Consider the following 21,867-nt stretch of genomic DNA (forward strand, 5'->3'; position numbering starts at 1 on the left):
CTTAGCAATGAAGCTTTCTAAGCGCCATTGCCCAACTTGTCTCTTTGGCAGGCCTCGCTCTTTTATCTTTCAATCGACGATCGCTTCCCTACCCGATACCGCTCAGGTGACTTTTCCTTGTCTCGAGGAACTATGGTGATGGAAAACAAATAATTGCATTGCGCGCCCGAAAAAGAAGGCCAGATAGCCCTGTCGCAAGGATGGGAGACTTGCAACCTACAGCTGAGGGAAGTCGACCTCATATTTGCACCTCGTCACTGCCGAGTCGACGTAAAACCGGAAAGGTAGCTTATGGACGGAATACTACCAGTACCAAGTAGCAGGAAAACTTTGGTGATACGAGTCGTCACGGGAATTTCTACTCGTGAGCTAATTTTATAACCAATCAGACCACACTGCGAGCATGGCTCCCTGTATACTAATGCCGCTCTCCTCCTACCACGGTGTAGACGATACGAAATACGTCCGGGCCAAGTACCTTTCTTATAGAAGAAAACCGATGGGCCACCAATTGCAAGCATTCAGCGTATCACAACACGAGATCATACCACAACAACCTCGGGAACAGCAAAAACGAGCTTCACTTATAATGCAGTGTTGGAACATGGCACAAAAATTGAAGCAACGCCTGCTCGAAAATCGCTATGAAATGCCTTCTCGCCACGATCCTTGCGCTGCACTCCGCAGCTGTAGCAGCGCAAGGGAAATGCGACCACTACCTAGATCAAGATTGCGTCGACGCATTCGGTTCGGTGTCTTTTGAGTTCCAGCCTCTCTTCTCATCGGCCCCGCGTTTCGCATACGGCTTCCGCGTGTACTTCGAAGGCGAGATATCCAGCACCCTCGTCGGTCACCCCTTGAACTATCGCGGCGACACGAACGAAGCAAAGATGTGGCTGGAGTACGCCAACGAGACTCTCAACATCGATACCAGCGCGAACAGGACTACTCACTTTGCAACTCTGCTTACCAACGCCACCGGTACGGTTTCCGGCGGAAGCAATGGCTGTGAGGGTCTCCTCGGCGCCGATTGCGTGAACAACCTCAAAGATGTTCTTAAATGGGCAGTGGTGCTCTCGCCTGATTATCAGCGGAATGTTTTTGACAACAACGTCGGGAAATTCCAGACGACGCCGCTGACGAATCTGAGTTGTCCTGCTGGCATTTTCGACCACTATCAGAGCATGTTGAACCGAGGTATCTATCTCGCGCGCTCACACTCAGTAGGACCCCGGCTAACGTGCGAATAGGTGTCGTGGACGAATACCCGTACGACATATACATGTGGCTGAAAGCCCAGCCGCCGAAGCCGTCGGGGAATGCGTCTTACCCGTGGACGACGGACTTGATGTATCATTCTGCGGAGGAGTACATGGCTTGGGCAGCCATTGGCATTATTGCGCGATATCCGAACTACACGCCTCGGAACTACGACGACATCCAGCTGGAGCTGGTTTGCCTGAGGCCGACGGCAGTTGAAGGAAGCGGAGACCGAATCGATACCAGCAAAGTGACTATTGTGCCAAGTGCAGCCGGACCGACGTCGACGGGTGGTTCGCAGCCTGATGGTGCGGATAATCTGCGGAAGGTTAATTCACTGTTGCTAGTTGTTTTGGCGATAATTGGTGGTGCATTTCGCCTTGTATGAAGGAAGAGCGCATTACAGAGTCGAAGCTGTGGTAATGGCAGCGGTTAAAGAAAACCAGTCCTTTCAAATCGGTACTATGTGCTTACAGATTCGACTCTCGCGGCGAATCATGTTCAATATTTTAGTGGTGCTGGGGGCGGTGTTCTCGTTCGGATACCGATGCTGGGCGAGTATTCGCACCACAGTCGGATGGTTAGCATGCCGCACGAGAAGAGGAGTATGACGCAATAAGAAGCATCCCGGCATCGAAATACAATAAGAGAGGGAATGCAATGCACTCTTTGCGGGGACTGACGGCCGGGATCATCCTGGCGCGGACGGCGGTGAGTAGTAGTGAGTGAGCCGTCAACGGTTACTCCCACTACTCCCGTAAGCTAAGACTTGTAGAGGCGTTCGACATTTGTGTTCGTCAATAATGTCGGTCGTCGGTCCTCAGCCGGCCGGCCTCCAAATGTTGGGAGGGGCAGAGCACGTGACCCAGCCTTCCTCCGTGCCTGCCTCGCGTTCTCCATTTCTGCAGCCTGATGTCCATCCAGCGCCCTTTCAGACTCAAACCTCAACACCAGCCGCCTACCCTGCGATTCACCCCAGAAACACTCCACTTTTCGGCGTCGAAGCACCACCAAGTACCGACGGACGATGCCGGCTTGAGCTTAGCCGCAGGTCGTCCAACGCACGGAGATGGCGCAGTGACGTCAGGCCGCACTGGCCAGCTGGCCCGACACGCTCGAGCGAACACAACGCGAAACTTGCGGTCAGCAGGATCCTCACCATGGAGCGGGTAATGGGCCCATTGAGCAATAAAATGCCTCCGCGTTCCCGCTGGCGAGGACCCTGGAGCGCCTGAAGAGCGGCCTACTTGAACACGGGTATCCCGCCATCCCTTCGTGCTCCCGTCTTTCGTCTCCCGTCTCCCCACCCCATCCTTCGTCTCACCCGACGCCGGCCTCGACTCACCTCACTTCTGCCGTGGGACGCTGCTCCGCGCCAACCTCAGCTCTCGCCGCCTCGTGCTCTCGTGTTCGCAGCTGCAACGGTGGGCAGAGGCTCACCTCGTCTGCTACCATGTAAGTGTCTGGACTCTACCAGCGCGGTGCAAGCAGCTGACAGGCCCAGGAATTACTCCAATATGATTGAGGAGAAGAACCTCAAGGTAACGATACCTCGCTTCGCCACCCACGATGGACTTCCCTAATCGCGGCCTCATGCAGAAAACCTTCATAATAGCCACGCTTGCCTCCACACTCATCGGCACCTTCACTGCATCGATGGGTCTCTATGACCGCGTCCAGGATAAGCGGAAGCAGGGCAAGAGGGACACACATCAAGACGCCGAGATCAAAAAGCTGCGTGAAGACGTGCAGAAGGCGGAAAAACGGAGCAAGGAGCGCGATGCCGAGTTGAGACGAAAGGACGAGGTTGGCAACAATTTCCAACAATCGAGCGCCCTCATTCAGAGGCAGTACGACGAGGGATATGCACGGCTGGGGAACAAGTTCGCCATGGGAGACAGTAAGCGCAACGGCTGGATCTTGTCATGGACAAGTGCTAATGCTGCGTCTAGCCCTCACCGAGAACCAACTCCAAGCGCAAATCATCGCCCTCCAGCAGACCGTCATCACTGTCCTGCAGGATGCCCTCTACAACGACCGCCAGCTTACCCGCGCCGACATGGCTAAGATAGTCGCAGCCACTAACTCCGCTCGCGACGGCACCATCGATGCTCTCCGCCAGCAGCAAAAGCGTCTTGCATCCGCCGAATCCTCGCCTCAGCGCGCACTGCCCGCCCCGAAACGCGCCTCCACAGTCATCGAGTCCGACCCGCTCTACTGCCGCTACAGCCTTGACCTCCAATTCATACCCAAAAAGCCGCTCGCCGCATCTTTCGCACCGGGCGGTGACTGCCGCTGTCCCGGGTGCGGTCTGCATGTCGATGCCACATCCGACGATTTCTGGATGATTGGAAAGCGAACGCCAATCCTTGTCAGAGACGGCAATTATGAGAAAGAAATAATGCAGACGCGCGAGTTCCGGCTTGGCCAGCGCTTCGTGGCCAAGTGTCATACACCCGACGGAGAATATGCCTGTGTGCTGTGTAGCAAGCACAGAGATCAGGACGCGATATGCCGCACCGTGGATTCGCTGGTCAACCATGTGGGTCGGTTTCACGAAGTGAGCGAACTGGAGAGGGATGTGGACCTAAGAGAGACGGTTCCGCTTGCGCTGCCGGCGCCTCCTTCGCCCCCGAGGTCGATTGCGAATGGCGCCAGAGAGCTACGCGAGCGAGAGGTAGAGGTGAGGGAGTACAGATGAGCAGTCTGAGAGAACACGATCTGATATTGGGAGCACATCTACGTTTAAGCGCGCATTTCATAGCACTTAGCGCTGGCGTTTTTGGGCAATTTGGGAGCGAAGCGCAAGGCGTCATGGCACGATTAGGGATATATCACGACTCTCCATTCTGTAGATGTATACGCATGACGACATGACTCCGCCATAAAGTTCATCTCCATTCCATCTATATCTTGAGTTCGACCCAACGTTGTTCCTAGCTACCTTGCGCCATCTACCTACGCACTCGCCTCCGCCGTCTGCTGTCTCGCCGCCACACTCCCCTTCCTCCACGCATGCTGCGGATCGTCTTTCTTAACAGCTCTGCTCTCCTCGCCCTCCTTGCCCCAGCCTCCGCCCCCAGGAGTGTATATAATGATCCGTTCCCCAGGCCTCATGCTAGCAGTGTTCTTCGCCCCCAGGTTAATATACCGATACTCGACATCCTGCTCCGCTTCCTTAGGCTCATGCACAATATGCCGCTCCTTCTGCTCCAGCACCTCGACATCCGCACCCGTCGTCGCCTCCCGCCCCTCCGCAGCGCCGTCAAACGGCTGCCGCGTGTCGCTGTTCTGGTCGATGGCCTGCCTGTCCACCTTGCGCACCCAGATATTCAGCCCGCAGGCGGCATCGCCGCCGCCGTCCAGCCCGTAGGGGTGGTACACGCGCCGCTCGCTCAGGATGCTGACCTGCACGGGGATGCGGAACTCGATGTCGCGCACGACGCCTTCGCCACCGTTGTGCATGCCCTTCCCCGCGCTCCCCGTGCGCAGGCCGAATTCGCGCAGCAGCACGGGGTAGCGGCGCTCGAAGACCTCGCTGTCGGTGATGCGCGTGTTGGTCATGTGCGTGTGCACGCCGCTCGTGCCTTCCCAGGTGGGACCCGCGCCGCTGCCGCCGGCGATGGTTTCGTAGTAGCCGAAGCCTTTTTGCTCAGTGCGGCTGGAATTTGCGCCTTCGGAGAAGGAGGTGCCGCCGAAGCCGAAGGTCAGGTTGTTGGTGTCGCCCTGGGAGGCGGCGCAGGCGCGGAAGGCCTTGAGGACGACGTCTGTGACGCGCTGGGAGGTGAGGACGTTGCCGCCGACGACGGCGGCGTTGTCGGAGGGCGAGAGGAAGGATTTCTTGGGGATGAGGACGTGGATTGGTTTGAGGCAGCCTTGGTTTAGGGGGATGTCTTCGCTGATGAGGCAGCGTAGGCAGTATATGATCGCGGAGTAGGTGACTGCTTCCGGCGCGTTGATGTTGCCGTAGACTTCCGGGCCTGTGCCGCTGAAATCGAAGACTGCTTCGCCCTTGTCGGGGTCGATCGTTACTTTGAGGCGGATGGGAGACCCGTCGTCCATGAATTCCTCGGCGGAGAGGTCCTGGCCTTCGAAGCGCTTGTAAACGGATTTGAGGAGCGTGCGCACGCTGGATTCGGCGTTGGCTTGGATGTTGCGCATGTAGAAGGTGACGACTTCTTCGCCATAGTCGTCCATGAGTGTGGAGATGAGGTTGATACCCTTTTGGTTGGCGGCGACTTGGGCTTTCAGATCGTTGATGTTGTCGCTGAGACAGCGGGTTCCTGAGCATCCTGGATACTGGCCGGGCTCATCGAAGAGTAGTTCGGTGATGCGTTTCTCGTTAAATTGGCCTTGTGAGACGAGCTTCTCCGATTTGATGGCCGCGCCTTCTTGGAAGAGCTCGCGCGAGTGCGGGGGCATGCTACCAGGGAGGATGCCGCCGATGTCTGCGTGGTGTGCGCGCGAGGCAACATAGAATATTATTTTGTCGCCGCTGAAAGCGGGCGTGATGACGGTTATGTCGGGGAGATGGGTGCCGCCGAACATGGGATGGTTGGAAACGAGGACGTCGCCTTTCTTAAGTTTGCCTTTCCAGATAGCGGCTTGCTTGCGGACGCAGGTGGACATACTGCCGAGGTGCACGGGTAGATGGGGTGCTGGAAGATGTTAGTAACACCATTGACGAGCATTTGTGAGTGGTGAGTACCGTTTGCGACGAGACCACCGTCAGCGTCGAAGAGTGCACACGAGTAATCCAGGCGCTCTTTGACATTAGTAGATACACTAGTCTTCTGCAGAGCACGACCCATCTGTTCGGCAATGGCCATGAAGCGGTGAGCGAAGATACTCAGCAGTATGGGGTCGACTTCCTTGGTATCAATCTTCTTGTCCTGGTTGTCGGTCTCGCCAATGTTGATGACGACGTGGGTATCGATGAGCAGAGCTGATGCACCAGGAGTGACGACAATAGTCTGCGTTCCGTCTGCAATGATAGCAGGTCCCTTGATACGGTCGCCGACTTCCAAGTCCTCAAGCTTGTATATCGCAGTATCTTGCCGTCCGCCCTCGAAGAATACCTTCCGCACGGCATAGACCTTGTCGTCCTTACCAAGATCTTTCGGCTTTATATCTTTTAGTTGCTGATCGACCGTCTTCTCCAAGCCTTCGAACGTCTTTCCGATGCCTCGTGCTCGAACATCATCGACGATGATGTCGCGGTCGGGAAGCGTGAATCCGAACTCCTGATCATGTTGCTTGGCGAACGCTTTACCGAAAGCCCACTCATCGCCGCCATACTCTTTCTCGGCCTCTTCCTTCGTGGGCTTGATGACCATGAGTGCGGACTCAGTGCCTCGATACCGTAAGTTGAGGTATTCTTCAAAGTGAATCTGATCTTCATCGAAACCCTGGTCCCTCAACGTCGCTGCCGATTTCGCCTTTAAGTCTTTCATCTTCTGCTGTAAGTATTCTCGCGTGTTCTTCTCATCTGACCATACTTTCGACTCTGGCTCTTGACGCTCGTCTACAACGTCAGCTAGCGCCATGCCGTACGCCGAAAGCACTGAAGAGTATCGGTGGACGAGGATTTGAGAAATGCCCAGCGCTTCTGCAATGGCGACTGCGTGCTGTCCTCCGGCGCCTCCGAAGGTAGCGAGTCTGTGCTTCGACGTGTCGTGCCCGCGTGCCTCAGTCAAACTGCGAATGGGCCTAGTCATCGTCTCGTTGGCAATCTTGATGAAGCCGTGCGCTATCTCGTCTAGCGACATTTCTTTCTCTTTGTTTCCACCGGCAACCTCCTTGTTGATCTGCCCTGCAAGCTCTTTGAATAGCTTCTCGCTCGCACTCTCGTCCAACCCCTCATCTTCATTTTTGCCGAAGATCTTAGGGAAGAAGTCAGGTAGCAGTCGCCCAAGGAACAGATTGGCATCGGTGATTGTTAATGGACCGCCTTTCCGATAACACGCGGGTCCCGGATGTGCGCTTGCCGATTCCGGACCAACGACGAAGAGTCCGTTCTTCCAGAACAGGCGCGAGCCGCCTCCTGCTGCAACAGTATTGATGTCAAGCTGGGGTGACTGAATGGTAACGCCTGCGGTGGTAGTCTCGAATACGTGATCATATCTTCCGGCGCCATATCTGCTTACGTCTGTACTTGTGCCACCCATGTCGAAGCCAATAACGGGAATCTTGGTCTGAGGGTCGTAGGATGTCAGTGCGTAGCCCACTACGCCTCCAGCAGGCCCTGACAGTATAGCCTTGAGACCCGAGAAAATGTCTACGTCGACCAGGCCACCATCGGACTGCATAAACTCGCAGCGTGCCCCTTTGGAGCCTTCTTCACGCTTTACGCTCTTTGTTCCGAGACCACCTTCGAAGCCGTTGGAGAAGCCATCGATGTACTTCCGGATCGCAGGGGTAAGATAGGCGTCTGCACAAGCCGACGTTGCTCTCGGCACCAACTTGATCATGGGCATAAGTTCATGACTTAAGCTGACGTGCTCGAAGCCGATCTCCTTTGCAATCTTGCCCACCAGTGCCTCGTGGTCTGGGTATGTGTAACCGTGCATTAGACACACGGCAATACTTTTGAGCCCGCTATCATACACCTCCTGAAGCTGTTTCCGTATCTTATCCTCTTCCGGTCGTTGCAATATCCGCACGGTCTCACCAGACAGGCCCTTCACAAGCTCCGCATTAGGTCCGGCCCCCTCGATTGACTTCGCTTTTGTCTGTTTCCGTTCCGGATCCTCAGCATAGTCTTCGAGTGTCACCCTCTCGTCGATTTCTACAACCCTCTTGTATAAAACCTCGGGCTTCCGTATGTCCAGCGCGAAGATGTTCGGCCGCGATTGGTTGCCTATTTCTAAGCAATCCTTGAAGCCTTTTGTCACCACCATGGCAATATCCTCGCCTTTCCGTTCTAGCAGCGCGTTTGTTGCCACCGTGGTACCCATGCGTATGCTCTCGATTTTCGACGTGTCGAGCGGCTGTCCGCGGGGGATCTCCTGGCCGGTAAACCTGGAGAGAAGGCGCCGGATTCCTTCAAGGGGTGCGTCATCGTAGTTCGAGGGGTCGACGGAGAGGAGCTTGATGAGGATGTCGTCTTCCATCTTGCCTGTACCGGGGTTGCCGACGCAGTCCGTGAAGGTGCCGCCTCTCTACATATGGTCAGCCTGGTTCAATCGCGATTTCCGCGGTCTGCAACGTACATCTATGGCGATGCGGATTCCCCGCTCGCAGATGCCCGCTGAGCCCATGATTGAGGTCCTGGATGTGAGTAATGCGATATTAGAAGGAATGAAGTTGAGGAGAGCTCTAGGAAAGCTACCGGACGCTTTCGAACACGTCTGGAGGCATCAATGACCAAGCAAAAAGTAATCTGGGTATGACTAAAGAATGATGCGACTCGTACTCGCATGTAGCGCGATACAGCACGCGATAGCTGCAGGCTGATGCATGCGATATGGAAAACGCTGCCAAAGGTGGGGTGTTACAACTGCCCCGCCATCCGAACTGCGTCATCGGCTTCTGTCGGAACGGTCGTCCTGTCTGGGTTTAGCGCCTTCTGTGCCCATCATGTCCGCGGGCTTCACGCGGGCGCGTCGTGCTTGGACCCTCAACATCGATCCCATCACGATAGGACTGCGACCTACCTCATCATTTCAAAATCAGCTCCATAACTCTTCTTCAGCATCGATGCACTGCTCACGGGGCTCATGAAAGCGTGGTTTCCCAAGCCGAACGACCCTTCCTCCACGCTGCTGGCGACAGGCATCCGATACGGGTATAAAACGCTCGAGCGTCTCCGGCCACATTCAACGCGTCTCGATGTTTCGGACGACCAGACAGAAGATCTTGCTGAAGAAACGGCCAGAATCTCTGTCTTTCCGGAACGCCCGTCACAGAAAGAGCTGAGCAAATCCACTAGGGCGTCCTGCGCATCAGGCCTTGAACTTCTGCTGCAGAAGAAGTATCAGGGCCGCGGACGGATGAGAAAGAAAGCCGCGTAGTTCATGTACTCTGAAGGATTGCGTGCCGTTTTCGAGACCATCCCAGGCCGTTTTCACACCAAACCACTCGACAATATTTTCGCAACGCCCGAGAAGGGCATCATCGGCCGCAGTCCACACGATATTACAAACCGAAACAGAATGCACATGCATAGCTGGCGGGCTAAATACCACAGCTGGAATCTGTCGGCCAGGAACCGCCGAAACAAGTCCTTCGCGAAAGCGGTCGAAGAGCCTCGGCTTGCGTCTATACACCATACTTTCGGAGCTGTGCTCAAAGGAGGAGTCTCTCAGCGCTGAAATCATTGCCATTGTGGTACATGAGTCTGGGTGATTGAAATTCCACGAGTAGGATTTCACCGTCGATTCGGGATATACCGTCTTCCACCAGCAACGAGGCTCTTCACATTTCACATGCCTTCCCTGGCAATGATCGCTTCCGAGGCGCTCATAAGGCCGTCCAGGATGGCCATCTACTAAAGTGCGGGCCGTTGACCGTTCCTGGAGAGGCAAGCTTCCCCGCATTTCTTAGCCCGGAGAATACAGGGATCGCTACAAGGATGGCCATTTATCTAACCGCTCGCCTGGACCCGGCACTGTTACTCCGTGTTGGTTGTTACAAGAAAATGCGGCTCTCTTTCCTACTATGGGAAGCTCTACCGTGGCTTATATTGGGCGTGCAAGCTCACCGTTGCCGCCGCGCCATGAATTGCGGAGAGGTCTCATGCAAGTGCTCAGTCACGACCTTGACGAATGATGATGACGTTCCGTTTCACGCCGGACATACCTCCTCTTTGATGTCAGATGGTGCCGTCGGAGAAGCTAAGGGCCTAAACATCGAAACAGATGGAGGAGTCCTTTGTTGCCGCGGCTTCAGGTGATTGTTGGAAAGTATAAAGCAGGGAGCTGTGTTCGCAATTAGCTATCCACAACCTCACATTTGCAACTGAGCTCAAAAGCAACTCCTGTATCACTTATTCCATCACCATGAAGCTTTCAACGTTCGTCACCGCCATCGCCCTCGCTTTCGCCTCTACGTCGTCCGCACAGACAGCCTGCGACTCCGTCGCCTCAGCCATCCCAACTTGCGGCGTACGCCTCCCCTCTTCACTTATCATGCTCGCCCTCACCTTACTGATCTTTCCCAGCAATCGTGCCTCCTATCCGCAGGCTCAGCTATCGGCTGCGGCACCGGCGACTACGGCTGCCAGTGCACCAGCTCTTCTGCACTTCAAAACTCCGCGCTTGGCTGCGTCGTTGGCGCTTGCGGAATCGCTACAGCCTTGCAGGTTCAGGCTTCAGCTAGCGCTGTCTGTGCCTGCATTGCTACTGCTACGCCGGACCAAGTGGTAGCTAGGGCCACGCCTGCACCCGGTGCCAGGCGCTACCGATATTGATTGAGGCTAGCTTGTGAAGGAGTACCTAAGAGCTGGTTTATACCGCACATCACATGGGATGTTGGGAATAGCGGGGACGAGAATTGGGTGGGGAATCAGGAAGTGAAACGAAAAACAAGTAGTTGGGACACTATTGGTTATCATGAAGTGGTTGCATTGTTTAGCTACATTCGTTCTCATGGGAAGGTGGCCCTGGCCTCACTCTCTGCCATGGTCCATTAACGATATGGTTTACCAAGATTCTACATTGCGTTCGTCCACGTCATGCCTTGATCGGTATATCCTTCCAACAGTGAGCGCCTATTTAAAATCGTTCGAAGGCTGTTCGAGATGTATCCGAGAGCTTGGTCCAACCGGCGTCGTTGATCTTCGTGCTAGGGGTCTTCGACGTGCCTGAGTCAGCCTGATACGGTTGAAGGTGCGCCGGGGCGATTGGATTGCTGCGCGCTCGTGTACAGTATCCTGAACGACGCAAGACTGACGACGATAAGGGCTGGGACAGCAGTAAGATGTCAGCGCAAAGGTTCGTCTCTGTTTATCTGACGCGGACGCGTACGTACCGACCGAAAGCTCAACACCCTGCCAGCAGACCAGCCAGCTCAGATCTATTCTCCCGTGTGAAGGGGATATCACTAGTCGAATTATCGCAATAATTATGACGAATATCGTCAAGTAGAACAAATCATTCTCATGCCGCTACTGGTGAGGCAACGGTAGTCCACTGTTCCAATGCAGACGGCAAATGAAGTCAGACAGAACCCTAGCACCGCGTACCAAGCGATCCGCTGATTCCGCAGCTTCTCGCCGAATCTCCTGAAGAAGACAATGAAGGAGATCTTGATGCTCCATAAGCTGGTATAGGAGAGAAGGTAAGCGGCCAGGTTCCCGCGAATGAGATGTTCTATTCGTTGTAAAAAGTCGGGAGGCATTTCCGTGATTTGACCAGTCGCCAACGCGAGATCGGAGTATAGTTCTTTCCGCACTCCAGTCCATATGGCGGCGCTACATACGGAGAGCAACCACGCTACGATCATGAAGGGATCATCGGGTTGAAGTCGTCGAAAGACTTTGAGGCGTATCCAGATACGAGTAACAAGGAAGGCCAGAGACACAGCTATACCAGCCCAAAGACTGGCCTAAGAAAGTTAGACGGTCCAGACTTACAATGAGAGCTGTGTCTGAGACTTGCGCAGGAGATTCAGGCGACCCCGAAAGGTCGGGATGCCTAGGCAGGAAGTTCCACGACCTGTTGCTGTGCCTCACGGCTACACTTTGTTGGCCATGCCGTTGTGCCACCGTAAGCCTATCAAGTCCTTTCACTTTTGAGGTAGAAAGAGATAGCCACAGTTCTAGCGGAACATACAAGGATTGAGAGCAGAATATTCGCAGCTAAGTTGGTTGTTAGATGTGTGCCGCTCAGTTTGCTCTTCACCGAAAAATTCTCGCGCCTGTAAAATGAGATCTAGTGTGGGGACCAACACGCTGTGCCGCTTGCACGTTTCAACCTACCCTTCCATTCAACCATTCCAACCGGACGGCGCACGCGATTTATTTTTGCAATATTTCATCTGCTGCACCTCAGATATTACATGGTATCTGTCGGGATACGAAAGCCTCGAAGCGACACCATCCCTACGTTCATCCTGCCGCACCCCCAGTATGCATCCGATCCTTTGCCTCGTTGGTGAAGTCATTGTCACGACACTTGTCACTGGATTCACTCATCCCGGCGCGCGTCTTCGCTTGTTGGGTCTCATTCCTGTCGCGCTTTGCGTACTGCAATGTGTACCGCTCTGCATGAAGTCCATGGTCCGGACACCGTGGGCAGCTCTCGTCGGCGGCTACTCAATCACATACCTCTTCCATTACCTCGATGTGGCTGTGCTCAGCGATTGGAGCTTCGAACACAACAGCCCAGTCAGCGGATTAGTGAGGCCATCGGAAGACGCCAATACAGACGACAGAGCACAGTCCCGGAAGCCCAACGACACCATTGTGCACCGACTTCTCTTCGGAGTGAAGATGGCCTCGTCTTTCCGCTTCGTCGGCACTCCGTACCAGACTAGGAATACTCCACCCGTCATCGCGGCCGACCGAAAATACTTCCTCCAGCGCACGTTCGCCGTCATTGTGGTTTCATATGTTGTGTTGGATTTCATCAATTCTAATAATGACCCAATGATTGCTTCCAAGTACCTTACCCTGGAAAAGGTCCCCTTCCTGACTCGATTAGACCAAATTACTGCCGAAGAAGTGGTTATACGGGCGTTTGCCGTGCTCGCCGCGGCCGTCGGGCTTAATTGCGTCCAGGGAGGCATATACAACATTTTTGCCCTCCTTGCAGTGAGCACCGGAGTTTCCAATCCTTCTGAATGGCCCCCATTCTACGGTTCACCTCGCGATGCATACACACTCCGCAAATTCTGGAAGTGAGTCGTTGATCCCTTTTGCCCCTATTCCGCTAACGGACAGAAGCGTGTTCTGGCACCAGACGAACGCGAGGAAGTTCTCTTCTATTGCCCACTATACCGTTCACGGCTGCATGAAGCTGCCTCGGGGTTCAATAGGCGCTCGATACTTGCGTATGCTGGTGGCATTCCTGTCTTCCGGTATTATGCACTTATTAGGCGACCTTGCAGCGGGGGTACAGCTTCGCGATTCCGGGGCGATGCGATTCTTCCTCGCCCAAGCCCTGGGGATGATTATAGAAGACGTCGCCATCAGAGCCTACCGCCGCTTGCCGCCGGGCACGAAGATACCCCTAGTCGCAGAGAAGGGCTTAGGATTTCTGTGGGTTGCGATCTTCCTGACATGGTCGGTCCCAGCGTACATGTACCCGATGATGTGGCGCGCGAACCAGGGATTGAATGACTCCACCATCCCATTCAGTTTCTTCGGGCCAGGCGCAGAGCGCATCAAGGCGGTTGGTTGTTTGCTAAGTGCCGGTGTCGTCTCATTGTCTGGGATTTTAATTACATGACTGCTGTGGTAATGGAACAAAACAATCATTCGGTGGAACTTACTGGAGGACAATGCGGCGCAGTCCACTTATAGGGGCGGAACTACCTGTATTACCACCCCTGACGACGGCTTCTACCGGTCGGTGGGGCTCTGTCAAGGATCTCGACCTATTCCCATGGGATAATTTGTAACATAGGTTCATGATGTAAAAGAAATTGATCTTATCAGCAAAGAATAAGATATATATTTATAGAGATCTTAGCTTAATGTTTTGTGTGGTAGTAATAAGATAATAGAATATTATATTCGCTTATTCACACACTAAACTTTTGGCCTAGTACTGTACGATGCGTTACGCGCTGCCAAGCGCTAGGGCCCTGTTAAAGTAACGAAGTGGAGTGTAACATTGTGGATTGAAAAGAGAGAGCCGAGAGCTCTGACTATATACAATAGGCTAGCACGATCACTTGATCGACACGTGATCCTCAACAGTAAACAATGCTCCGCGTGGCTGCTTCCGCCAACACCCCCACCATTTTTACGCAATCCCATTCTCAACTGTCGTCCAAGGCCACCGCCTCCGACGAGCCTCAGTCGTAAGCCATCTTTGAAAGTCTCACTGATATCGGAGGTCTACAAATTTCTCACGTTTGCGAAATGGTCCGACCTACGGAGTCGCCCACGAATGACCAGGCCCGAAACGAAATCTGCAATGATAGCGCCGTTCTCACCAGATCTAACCATGAAGATGATGGCGACGAAGGCCATGGTGCGCAGTACTTACGCTCATGGCGCCTCGCCCTTGTGACGGTCTCCCTATGTCTGGGCACGCTCCTTGTAGCTATCGACACTACTATCATCGCGGTCGCCGTCCCGAAAATATCCACCTACTTCCAAGCCTTCGAAGATATACAGTGGTATGGATCGGCGTACCTCCTGGCAGTCACCGCGTTTCAACCGGCCTTTGGAAGTATTTACCGATATTTCAGCGCGAAAGAGGTCTACCTCCTCTCAATCTTAGTATTTGAGATCGGCTCAGTTATGTGCGCTGCCGCGCCAAACTCTCGGGTCTTCATAGCCGGCCGAGCAGTGGCTGGAGTGGGCGCTGCAGGCTTATATCAAGGCGCGCTCGCGATTGTTGGCCTTACTGTGGAGCTCACAAAACGTCCGCTATACCTGGGCATCGTCCTCAGCGTTTTTGGCATCGCTGTTTGCTTTGGGCCACCATTAGGTGGAGTCTTCACCGACCATTCTACATGGCGCTGGTGTTTCTGGATGTACGTTTCTCAACCCCTCGTGTTTGAGCTTTCTGACTCCCCCCTCAGAAATTTACCCATCGGCGCGATATCCGTAATCCTCATATTAGCATTTCTGCGTATCGAGAAACAACACGAGGCCACTTCAATGCCGTTGAAGGCGAAGCTAAAGCAGCTCGACCTACCAGGCATCTCAACTGTTATCGGGGCGGTTTGTTGTCTGATACTGGCCCTTCAATGGGGCCAAGAGCGAGGACATTGGGGCCATTCGAAAGTCATTGGCTGCTTCGTTGGCGCGTTCCTCCTAACGGCCGCTTTCGGGTTAATCCAGTGGAAGAAAGGCGATTCGGCGACGGTCCCTCTGAGAGTGCTCAGGCAGCGTTCAATCTTGATGGGAGCTTGGTTTCTCTTCTTTCTTGAAATGGCAATCTAAGTCGTAAGTTTCACACCTCTATAAACCCTATGTCACTACCACTCTGCTAATGCCGGCCTAGGATCTCTTCTATATCCCATTCTACTTTCAGTCCGCTCAACTCATATCGGCAACTTCGAGCGGCCTGAAGGTCATGCCTCTAGGACTTGCTCAAATCATCGCCATTGTGGTGGTAGGAGCCGTAGTTACCTGGTGGGGCCATTACGTGAGTACACAACACCACCAAGGTGCCTAAACTAAGTACGCGTAGGTTCCTTTTATGGTCTTAGGACAGGCCGTCGCAATTGTGGGGACCGCACTACTCACTCGAATAACCGTTACTACACGATACATATTGGTGGCAGTATATCTTGTAATCTCTGGCATCGGTTTCGGCATGGGCTTGCAAATGCCATTTACAGGCGTACAAACAGTATTGCGGTGCGTGAACTCACCACATATCATAGCATGTTTCCGTATCACTGACTTTCGTTCCAGAGATGACGAAGTACCGATTGGTAACGGTAAGAGCAGAAGTCGCCACCCATTCAAAACGAGCCGCTAATATATGCCAAAGCGATAATGGTGTTCTTCTCGCAGCTGGGAGCGTAAGTTTCCCCCAACTTACAAGATCATCTTCGTATAGACGCTGATAAGTGTTCGCATATAGTGCAATTGCGATCGCTATTGCGCAGAGCGTACTTTCGACAAGCCTGCAGAGTGATATTATGCAGAAAATGCAAACTTCGCATGATCCCCGGTTCGCGAAGTTGCAGCCGGATCTTGTTCTTGCTGCAGGGCCTACGGGCCTCGAGTCGTTTGCGCATGATCCGATCATTTTGAAGTTCCTCCAAGACTGCTACGCGGATGCGGTAAGAAACACCCTATACGTGGCCCTGGCAACAGCAGCCGGTGCAGTTCCTTTCGCACTGGGGATGCAGTGGCTGAACGTGAAGAAACTCGGTAAGGACGGGGTTCGAAACGGCGCGGCAAATTCTGGGTCGGGCACAGGGGAAGTTTCGGAGACTGTTGAAAAAAATGCTTGATTCATATGTAGCTATGGCTAAAGGGGCTGCCTTGATAAATTTGTCTCATATATCGGACTTCCGCACAGCGTCATTTTAACCGCTTCTCCTTCAATGACCCCAATTCGTTCGACTTGATGGAAGATAAGAAAGTACGGGGGATCTGACATGCATAGCCCGCTACGGTCCGTCCCAGTAAGTCCAGGTGGTTACGGCCCAGTCCTCCTCTCAAAGCACCTGCGTGCCGGTATGCCGGCGCTTCCCAGAGGCGTGGACGCTGCTCTGCAGATAAGACCAATATTGCAGCGGGGGGCACGAACATCACCCAGTGCCGCAACATACAATCTCGGCCCCTACCCGACCCGTAATACTTCCGGTAGTACACTGCTGCATACCCATGCACCTAACGAGCTCTAGCCGGCGACGGGCATCCCAGAGAGGACACACTTATGATGCTGCTGACACGCCCGACCAGGATGGACGAGTGTCTCTGCGTTCGGGTTAGCTAGGCGTATCACCGAGCGTGTGAACACTCAGATATTCCTCGGTACAGAACTGGGTGCGCAATAAGTTCAGCCCATCCATAATGGTACTAATGCACTCACAGCTCAGTCGAATGACTTTATTGCGGCAGCCACGAAATATAGTCATGACGCTATCATTACTGCTGAGATATGCCGGCAGCTTCCCTCGATCTTTACTCCGTGTGTCCCTGCCCTTGTCTCTACTATTGGCATGATACTGATGAGCAGTAGCTTCATAGCACCGGTGATAATGGGGTGGGGTGGAGCCATGCGTCGCGTCGCGGCGGCTGTTAGAGGTGTTGTTAAGCGGAGACTGCAAGAGAGTGCCTCTATTGCGGACAAAAACGTCAGTTAAATTTATTTAACTTTGCCTTCGGACGACACTGATTGATTGCTTAGATGGACTGCCTCCAATGGATCATACAGTCGTCTCATACTGATGCGCAAAGAACGATCGAGAGGCTAGTGCAACAAGCTGGCGCAATATTCTTCGCTTCATCTCATCAAATGCCTATGGTATGTGCATCCCTCAGCTCACATAGGCTTCAACTCTAACAAGTTTTTCAGGCTTTGGTGTATGCGATATACAGCCTTTGCGCGCATTCGGAGTATGTTGAGCTTCTACGGACCGAAGCAACCCGCAAACTCGACCCTAAAGCCGACAACCCTTTCAAACATATGGTACTTCTGGATGCATTCCTTCGGGAATCGGCCCGATTGAATCCGCTCGATGCTCGTAAGTTGCGCGTAGTCTCCTTCTCTCCAGGCGCACCACCGCTGAGGCTCTCAGTTTCCATCCAAAGAAAAGTCATGCAGCCCTTCGTGCTTCCCAGTGGCGCGCAAATACCAGTGGGCAACCTTATCGCGGTACCGCAGCAAGCAGTTCTGCGAAATGGAGAGATTTATCATGATCCGGAGTCGTTCAACCCATTCAGATATCTCTCGGCGGAGGGAAAATTGCACCATGGTGGTTTCACGACCAGATACACGGATGTGAATAGCGCATATCCTTATTGGGGATCTCCTAGGAAGCCATGGTGAGAAGAGTCCTTTCGTCTTTCCTACCCTCTTAGCTAACACGACTCTTAGTCCGGGAAGATGGTATGTTTCAGAAACTATGAAGTTGGCGCTCCTCCACTTGATCTTCAACTATGACTTTAAGCTGGCAAAGGAAAGATCTCCACGTTCTTTTTTCTGGACGACTGCTCTGGTTCCACGCATGGACACTAGAGTCCTGCTGAAGGAACGGGAAACCACGAAGTGTGAGACACTTTAGGGGCAGTAGGATTTTTGCCATAGATGTTTCTAGTTCAACTTGGCCCTGCATCTTCCATGTGACCCGTCTACTCCCGTTTGATGTCCGCCATTTCATGAACCGCCATTTGGAATTTGTCGTTTGGAACTCCTGCAAGCCACTCGTCTACAAACAGAAGATCATCCCCATCCAATCCCACTCGATCCCTACACATGAGATTGATGGCGGGCGAAGTGAAGATAGACCCGTGTGCAAAAACCAGCATCCAGTCTCGGCAGTTGGTTCGTGGAGTGAAAGAAAGAACCTCCCAGCGTGCGCTGGCGACCCTGAGAAGACCTTTTCCCTGCCACAAGTACACTCCCATCGTACCGTCGCACTGCGTGTCCTTCCCGACCATTGATTTCACCGCTTCCGAGCTCATGGTTTGATAGAAAGCCTCATCGTCGATGTAGGATCCCGCCGCAGTGTACTTCAGACGAACATTTCTTTTATCTTTCCAAAACCGATTGGATAAGCGAATCATATGCCACTCCCCCACGAATAGATCTTCCAGCGGCGCTTCGAATCCAATGGTGGGTAACGCCTTGGAGTCCGGAATATGTGATGGGAGCCGGAAGTGAGGTGGCGTTGGTTGCTTTGCTTCGGTAGAGAGGGGCATGGTACTACCAAGGTCTTAGGATCAAGTCGCGGATCGCGTTTCCTCAACTCACCTACAATGTCTAAGCGCCGGTCTGCCAAAACCGCTGAAAGGTGGATGTCTTCGTCCGCTATGGAGAGAGGTTCGGTTCCGATGGTCACAGTGCGGCGTCCTTCGCGGAATCCAAAGGCTTATATATGGTTGGGGGCGTATTTTCCCAGGCTGCATCAGCGCCGCAGCGCGCTGTCCCACCAGAGATGCATAGCCTAAATAACATGCGCGGTGCGGCGGCTCGAGAGTCGCTGGTCGCTAATTGGATTACCAACGTCGGCCTAGGAAAAGTCGCGAAGGGTATTCCCGATGGTCACCTCGAACTTGGAGTCTGACTTCACCCACGATGCTGATACGATGCTCTGCACCGACATGCTGCGACACGCGCTCTAACCACATAAGCTGGTAGAAGTGAGCCGTTCGAAAAGCACAAGGAGAATCTTACGAGGCTCCGAAGAATGCACGACGATCGTAACCCGTCTTGCTTTCCGCGCTCATCGAGATGAATGCAAGGTGTTCTCATGGTCGTTGCTGAAAAAAAGAAATTGGCATGGGCTTGTTCTCCATGTTAAGGCGTGTAAGCAGAAAACTTCAATCTGGAAACTTACTAGATCTGGAGGTTATACACAGATTATGGGAGTATAATTCATAGTTCAATTTGCGCGAAGAGGACTTGACCGCTGAAACGTAGATTCGCAAGTTGATTGGTTGAGGGCCGGACCGCACAGCCTCCACGCCTGTACGTGGGTAGCGCGAAATGAATAACAGTACTCTCTTGTTTTGTTTGGCCTCTTTAACGGCGAGGAGAAGAAAGGTAAGGCATTCGTTGCAGCGTGCTCTCGGAGTTCCCCTCGGTTTCGGTGGTGCCGGCTCAGTGGAGTGATTAGTAAGCGCGCAATGCCCCAATGTTTGCCATCTCACCTTGAGCTTTCTCCCGCTTGTTTTCCCGTCCCCTGCACGCTGCAGACGCGTTTCCAACCAACCTCTAGATATAGTCTAATTTCTCTTGATGCTACGGTCGGTACAGAGGGTGTAGACGAGATGCGGCCACCTCTCGGCAATCAGGTACTGTACCACTCCAGGAATCCGTCATTGATTAGGAACATCTACACCTCCTTTTTCCGAACGATGAAAAGCTGTTGCACTCTTGCTCAGCATTTGCCTTATCGCCTTACTTGGCATCTGCAATCGTTAGTTCGGAATTGCCGGGGGCTGAGCCTCTCCTCGCATCGTACGTAACATTGGGCGGTTTTTTCTTCAGCTGAGGGCCACGACGATGCGGAGGTGAGCATATATATCTGCCTACTGTTTGCACAGCCGCTCATGCCAGAGATCACCAATTCCGAACAGTCTCTTCAACGGGTTCGCGATGTCGATCCATTCCCGAAAAAGCGCAATCCGGGATCACGTGCTTCGCCCGCTTCTCCCGTTCTGGGTAGAAAGGATTCGGTGGCTTCAGCCTTGCATATCCGCCCCGCTGATGGCCAATCGACACTTGCAGTCTCGCATGGGCTTTCTGCCGCTACTGCTGCCTCAGATGCGCCTCTGGGTCGACGTGAATTAAAGTCAGCCAGCGGCAGTGGGTGCAACCGCCAGCACTGCCCCGCACGCGGGCGGCCTCATATACCTACGCGACAGCCTGCCCGTTTCGAAAAGGCTCTGTCTTCTCCCCAAACCTATTGGCAATCTGGCATTGCCTCTCAAGTTGCATCGGATACCTCCTCACAACTCGAATGTTGGCCAGGCATGGATCCGGTGTCTATCTTGTCTATTGTCTCCGCTTCCGCCAGCATTGCTACCGCAGCGGGCAAGGCTGCGCGCCAGATCGACGATTTACGCGTCAAGTACAATGAGGCTCCAGAGAACCTCCGTCTCCTCGGAACGAACTTACGCACGGTGGAAGCAATCATCATCAACTTGCACGAGAAGTACGACCGAGGAGGAGTGAAGCTGCCAGAGCGGCAACTTCGTCTCCTAGATGACAACCTTTATTCCTGCACCCGGGTGGTCTCGCGGTTGCAAGTGTATCTGGACAAGGTGCAGAGCACTCTGGGACCAGTGCCCAGTCTGACGACGCGCCAAAAGATTCGGTACCTATTCAGCGATGCCAATATACGACAATATCAGGATCAGCTCTTTCAGCAAACGCAGATTCTTAATGTCTATGCCCAGCAATTAGAGTACGCTTCGCCCCAAGGAATACATAGCGTTTCGCTTACCCTCCAGCAGCGGCCGAATCCGAACAGAGGAACTGGACGACGCTCTTGACGATGCCTCCACTCTGGTTGCGCCAATACCGGACGACGAGTTGCTGCCCCGGCCATCTCCGAACAGTATTCCAGTCCTAGACCTTCCATTCAACAACTCGCAAGCTAGCTTTCCGGAGCCAGCACGGCGCAAAAAGCGGTGGTACCATGGCATCCTTCGGAGCGACAAATCTTCGAGAGAATTGATCGAGGCTGCCCAATGCGGAAACGTCGAGTGGATTCGCAGACTGGTTGACGGTGGCGCGAAGGTCAACTTCAAGGACAAACACGGGAATACGCCTCTACACCATGCGGCTATGACTGGAAAATGCGACGCGTTGTCGCAATTGTTGACTTCGGGGGCTGACCCGGAAGCCGTCTGCAAGAAGCTGAAACTTACCCCCTTACATGTCTCGGAGGGTGATGCAACTGAGACTCTCCTCCTAGCCGGCGCTTCCCCGTTTGCATCATCCGTATGGAAAGCCCAACCGCTTCACATCGCCGTATCGCAAAACAACCTTTCCAAGGTCAAGACTCTTCTGTCTTACGATGCTCCTGTCGATAAGAGAGACAAGTTTGGATTGACGCCCCTGCACATTGCCTGCATTGGAGGTTACAACAGGGTCGTTAGGGAGCTTCTCCAAGGCGGCGCCGACCCGAATATCCATCGATACAATTATGCGAAGGAATTCTCAAGTCCACAGAAGGCAAACCCGCCCATTACACCAGATCTCGACTTCGGCCCCGCGCTTTGTGTAGCTAGCACAGAATCGGTCATCAAGACGTTATTGGAGCACAAACGCGCGGATGCGAAGTTCCTTCCCGGCCCCG

The 21,867-nt window shown here is 53.6% G+C and overlaps 12 protein-coding genes across 12 annotated transcripts; 9 read left to right on the forward strand and 3 right to left on the reverse strand.

Annotated features, from left to right (window-relative positions):
• Window positions 1–443: 443 nt before the first annotated feature.
• Window positions 444–1,680, forward strand: BU26DRAFT_89278 (uncharacterized protein). Its single transcript, XM_033836454.1, has 2 exons — window positions 444–1,197; window positions 1,251–1,680. Exons 1-2 carry the CDS (start codon window positions 645–647, stop codon window positions 1,646–1,648), a joined length of 951 nt encoding a protein of 316 aa, XP_033679925.1. The 5' UTR covers window positions 444–644; the 3' UTR covers window positions 1,649–1,680.
• Window positions 1,681–1,952: 272 nt separating this feature from the next.
• Window positions 1,953–2,721, forward strand: BU26DRAFT_89298 (uncharacterized protein). The gene is made up of 2 exons (XM_033836455.1): window positions 1,953–1,985; window positions 2,038–2,721. Exon 2 carries the CDS (start codon window positions 2,064–2,066, stop codon window positions 2,493–2,495), a length of 432 nt encoding a protein of 143 aa, XP_033679926.1. The 5' UTR covers window positions 1,953–1,985; window positions 2,038–2,063; the 3' UTR covers window positions 2,496–2,721.
• BU26DRAFT_522639 (uncharacterized protein) lies at window positions 2,615–4,029 on the forward strand. Its single transcript, XM_033829832.1, has 4 exons — window positions 2,615–2,715; window positions 2,765–2,801; window positions 2,860–3,160; window positions 3,213–4,029. Exons 2-4 carry the CDS (start codon window positions 2,778–2,780, stop codon window positions 3,959–3,961), a joined length of 1,074 nt encoding a protein of 357 aa, XP_033679927.1. The 5' UTR covers window positions 2,615–2,715; window positions 2,765–2,777; the 3' UTR covers window positions 3,962–4,029.
• A 73-nt stretch (window positions 4,030–4,102) lies between these two features.
• On the reverse strand, window positions 4,103–8,723 carry BU26DRAFT_463734 (5-oxoprolinase). The gene is made up of 3 exons (XM_033825141.1): window positions 8,472–8,723; window positions 5,969–8,420; window positions 4,103–5,918 (listed from the first exon to the last, which is right to left on the reverse strand). Exons 1-3 carry the CDS (start codon window positions 8,517–8,519, stop codon window positions 4,219–4,221), a joined length of 4,200 nt encoding a protein of 1,399 aa, XP_033679928.1. The 5' UTR covers window positions 8,520–8,723; the 3' UTR covers window positions 4,103–4,218.
• A 369-nt stretch (window positions 8,724–9,092) lies between these two features.
• BU26DRAFT_89335 (uncharacterized protein) lies at window positions 9,093–10,028 on the reverse strand. The gene has a single exon (XM_033836457.1). It carries the CDS (start codon window positions 9,795–9,797, stop codon window positions 9,204–9,206), a length of 594 nt encoding a protein of 197 aa, XP_033679929.1. The 5' UTR covers window positions 9,798–10,028; the 3' UTR covers window positions 9,093–9,203.
• BU26DRAFT_89340 (uncharacterized protein) lies at window positions 10,029–10,821 on the forward strand. Its single transcript, XM_033836458.1, has 2 exons — window positions 10,029–10,364; window positions 10,421–10,821. The coding sequence occupies exons 1-2, from the start codon at window positions 10,260–10,262 to the stop codon at window positions 10,667–10,669; spliced, it is 354 nt and encodes a 117-aa protein (XP_033679930.1). The 5' UTR covers window positions 10,029–10,259; the 3' UTR covers window positions 10,670–10,821.
• Window positions 10,719–11,169, forward strand: BU26DRAFT_89333 (uncharacterized protein). Its single transcript, XM_033836456.1, has one exon. It carries the CDS (start codon window positions 10,812–10,814, stop codon window positions 11,064–11,066), a length of 255 nt encoding a protein of 84 aa, XP_033679931.1. The 5' UTR covers window positions 10,719–10,811; the 3' UTR covers window positions 11,067–11,169.
• Window positions 11,170–12,246: 1,077 nt separating this feature from the next.
• On the forward strand, window positions 12,247–13,854 carry BU26DRAFT_522642 (uncharacterized protein). Its single transcript, XM_033829833.1, has 2 exons — window positions 12,247–13,098; window positions 13,145–13,854. The coding sequence occupies exons 1-2, from the start codon at window positions 12,329–12,331 to the stop codon at window positions 13,647–13,649; spliced, it is 1,275 nt and encodes a 424-aa protein (XP_033679932.1). The 5' UTR covers window positions 12,247–12,328; the 3' UTR covers window positions 13,650–13,854.
• A 274-nt stretch (window positions 13,855–14,128) lies between these two features.
• BU26DRAFT_533502 (efflux pump antibiotic resistance protein) lies at window positions 14,129–16,344 on the forward strand (the record flags this gene model as incomplete). Its single annotated transcript, XM_033831160.1, has 7 exons — window positions 14,129–14,226; window positions 14,365–14,907; window positions 14,956–15,253; window positions 15,381–15,524; window positions 15,570–15,731; window positions 15,833–15,906; window positions 15,969–16,344. The coding sequence occupies 7 exons, from the start codon at window positions 14,129–14,131 to the stop codon at window positions 16,342–16,344; spliced, it is 1,695 nt and encodes a 564-aa protein (XP_033679933.1).
• A 902-nt stretch (window positions 16,345–17,246) lies between these two features.
• BU26DRAFT_434826 (cytochrome P450) lies at window positions 17,247–18,123 on the forward strand (the record flags this gene model as incomplete). Its single annotated transcript, XM_033824096.1, has 4 exons — window positions 17,247–17,363; window positions 17,415–17,583; window positions 17,638–17,884; window positions 17,937–18,123. The coding sequence occupies 4 exons, from the start codon at window positions 17,247–17,249 to the stop codon at window positions 18,121–18,123; spliced, it is 720 nt and encodes a 239-aa protein (XP_033679934.1).
• Window positions 18,040–18,969, reverse strand: BU26DRAFT_89391 (uncharacterized protein). The gene is made up of 2 exons (XM_033836459.1): window positions 18,817–18,969; window positions 18,040–18,764 (listed from the first exon to the last, which is right to left on the reverse strand). Exon 2 carries the CDS (start codon window positions 18,758–18,760, stop codon window positions 18,191–18,193), a length of 570 nt encoding a protein of 189 aa, XP_033679935.1. The 5' UTR covers window positions 18,761–18,764; window positions 18,817–18,969; the 3' UTR covers window positions 18,040–18,190.
• Window positions 18,970–21,458: 2,489 nt separating this feature from the next.
• Window positions 21,459–21,689, forward strand: BU26DRAFT_387181 (ankyrin repeat protein; the record flags this gene model as incomplete). Its single annotated transcript, XM_033822659.1, has 1 exon — window positions 21,459–21,689. A coding segment is annotated over one exon (231 nt), but the record flags the coding sequence as incomplete, so codon positions are not given.
• Window positions 21,690–21,867: the final 178 nt, after the last annotated feature.

The sequence above is a fragment of the Trematosphaeria pertusa genome (genome assembly GCF_010094035.1).
Source record: "Trematosphaeria pertusa strain CBS 122368 unplaced genomic scaffold BU26scaffold_14, whole genome shotgun sequence".
Classification (NCBI taxonomy): Eukaryota; Fungi; Ascomycota; class Dothideomycetes; order Pleosporales; family Trematosphaeriaceae; genus Trematosphaeria; species Trematosphaeria pertusa.

Coding starts and splice junctions, on each gene's coding strand:
- BU26DRAFT_463734 (XM_033825141.1), bottom strand. CDS start 8,519: ATGGGCTCAGCGGGCATCTGCGAGCGGGGAATCCGCATCGCCATAGAT. Junction 8,421..8,471: donor GAATCCGCATCGCCATAGAT/GTACGTTGCAGA, acceptor GACCATATGTAG/AGAGGCGGCACCTTCACGGA. Junction 5,919..5,968: donor CGGTGGTCTCGTCGCAAACG/GTACTCACCACT, acceptor AACATCTTCCAG/CACCCCATCTACCCGTGCAC.
- BU26DRAFT_89298 (XM_033836455.1), top strand. CDS start 2,064: ATGTCGGTCGTCGGTCCTCAGCCGGCCGGCCTCCAAATGTTGGGAGGG.
- BU26DRAFT_89278 (XM_033836454.1), top strand. CDS start 645: ATGAAATGCCTTCTCGCCACGATCCTTGCGCTGCACTCCGCAGCTGTA. Junction 1,198..1,250: donor TCAGAGCATGTTGAACCGAG/GTATCTATCTCG, acceptor ACGTGCGAATAG/GTGTCGTGGACGAATACCCG.
- BU26DRAFT_522639 (XM_033829832.1), top strand. CDS start 2,778: ATGATTGAGGAGAAGAACCTCAAG. Junction 2,802..2,859: donor TTGAGGAGAAGAACCTCAAG/GTAACGATACCT, acceptor GGCCTCATGCAG/AAAACCTTCATAATAGCCAC. Junction 3,161..3,212: donor CAAGTTCGCCATGGGAGACA/GTAAGCGCAACG, acceptor TGCTGCGTCTAG/CCCTCACCGAGAACCAACTC.
- BU26DRAFT_522642 (XM_033829833.1), top strand. CDS start 12,329: ATGCATCCGATCCTTTGCCTCGTTGGTGAAGTCATTGTCACGACACTT. Junction 13,099..13,144: donor ACACTCCGCAAATTCTGGAA/GTGAGTCGTTGA, acceptor AACGGACAGAAG/CGTGTTCTGGCACCAGACGA.
- BU26DRAFT_89333 (XM_033836456.1), top strand. CDS start 10,812: ATGAAGTGGTTGCATTGTTTAGCTACATTCGTTCTCATGGGAAGGTGG.
- BU26DRAFT_89340 (XM_033836458.1), top strand. CDS start 10,260: ATGAAGCTTTCAACGTTCGTCACCGCCATCGCCCTCGCTTTCGCCTCT. Junction 10,365..10,420: donor CAGCCATCCCAACTTGCGGC/GTACGCCTCCCC, acceptor GATCTTTCCCAG/CAATCGTGCCTCCTATCCGC.
- BU26DRAFT_89391 (XM_033836459.1), bottom strand. CDS start 18,760: ATGCCCCTCTCTACCGAAGCAAAGCAACCAACGCCACCTCACTTCCGG.
- BU26DRAFT_89335 (XM_033836457.1), bottom strand. CDS start 9,797: ATGCGGGGAAGCTTGCCTCTCCAGGAACGGTCAACGGCCCGCACTTTA.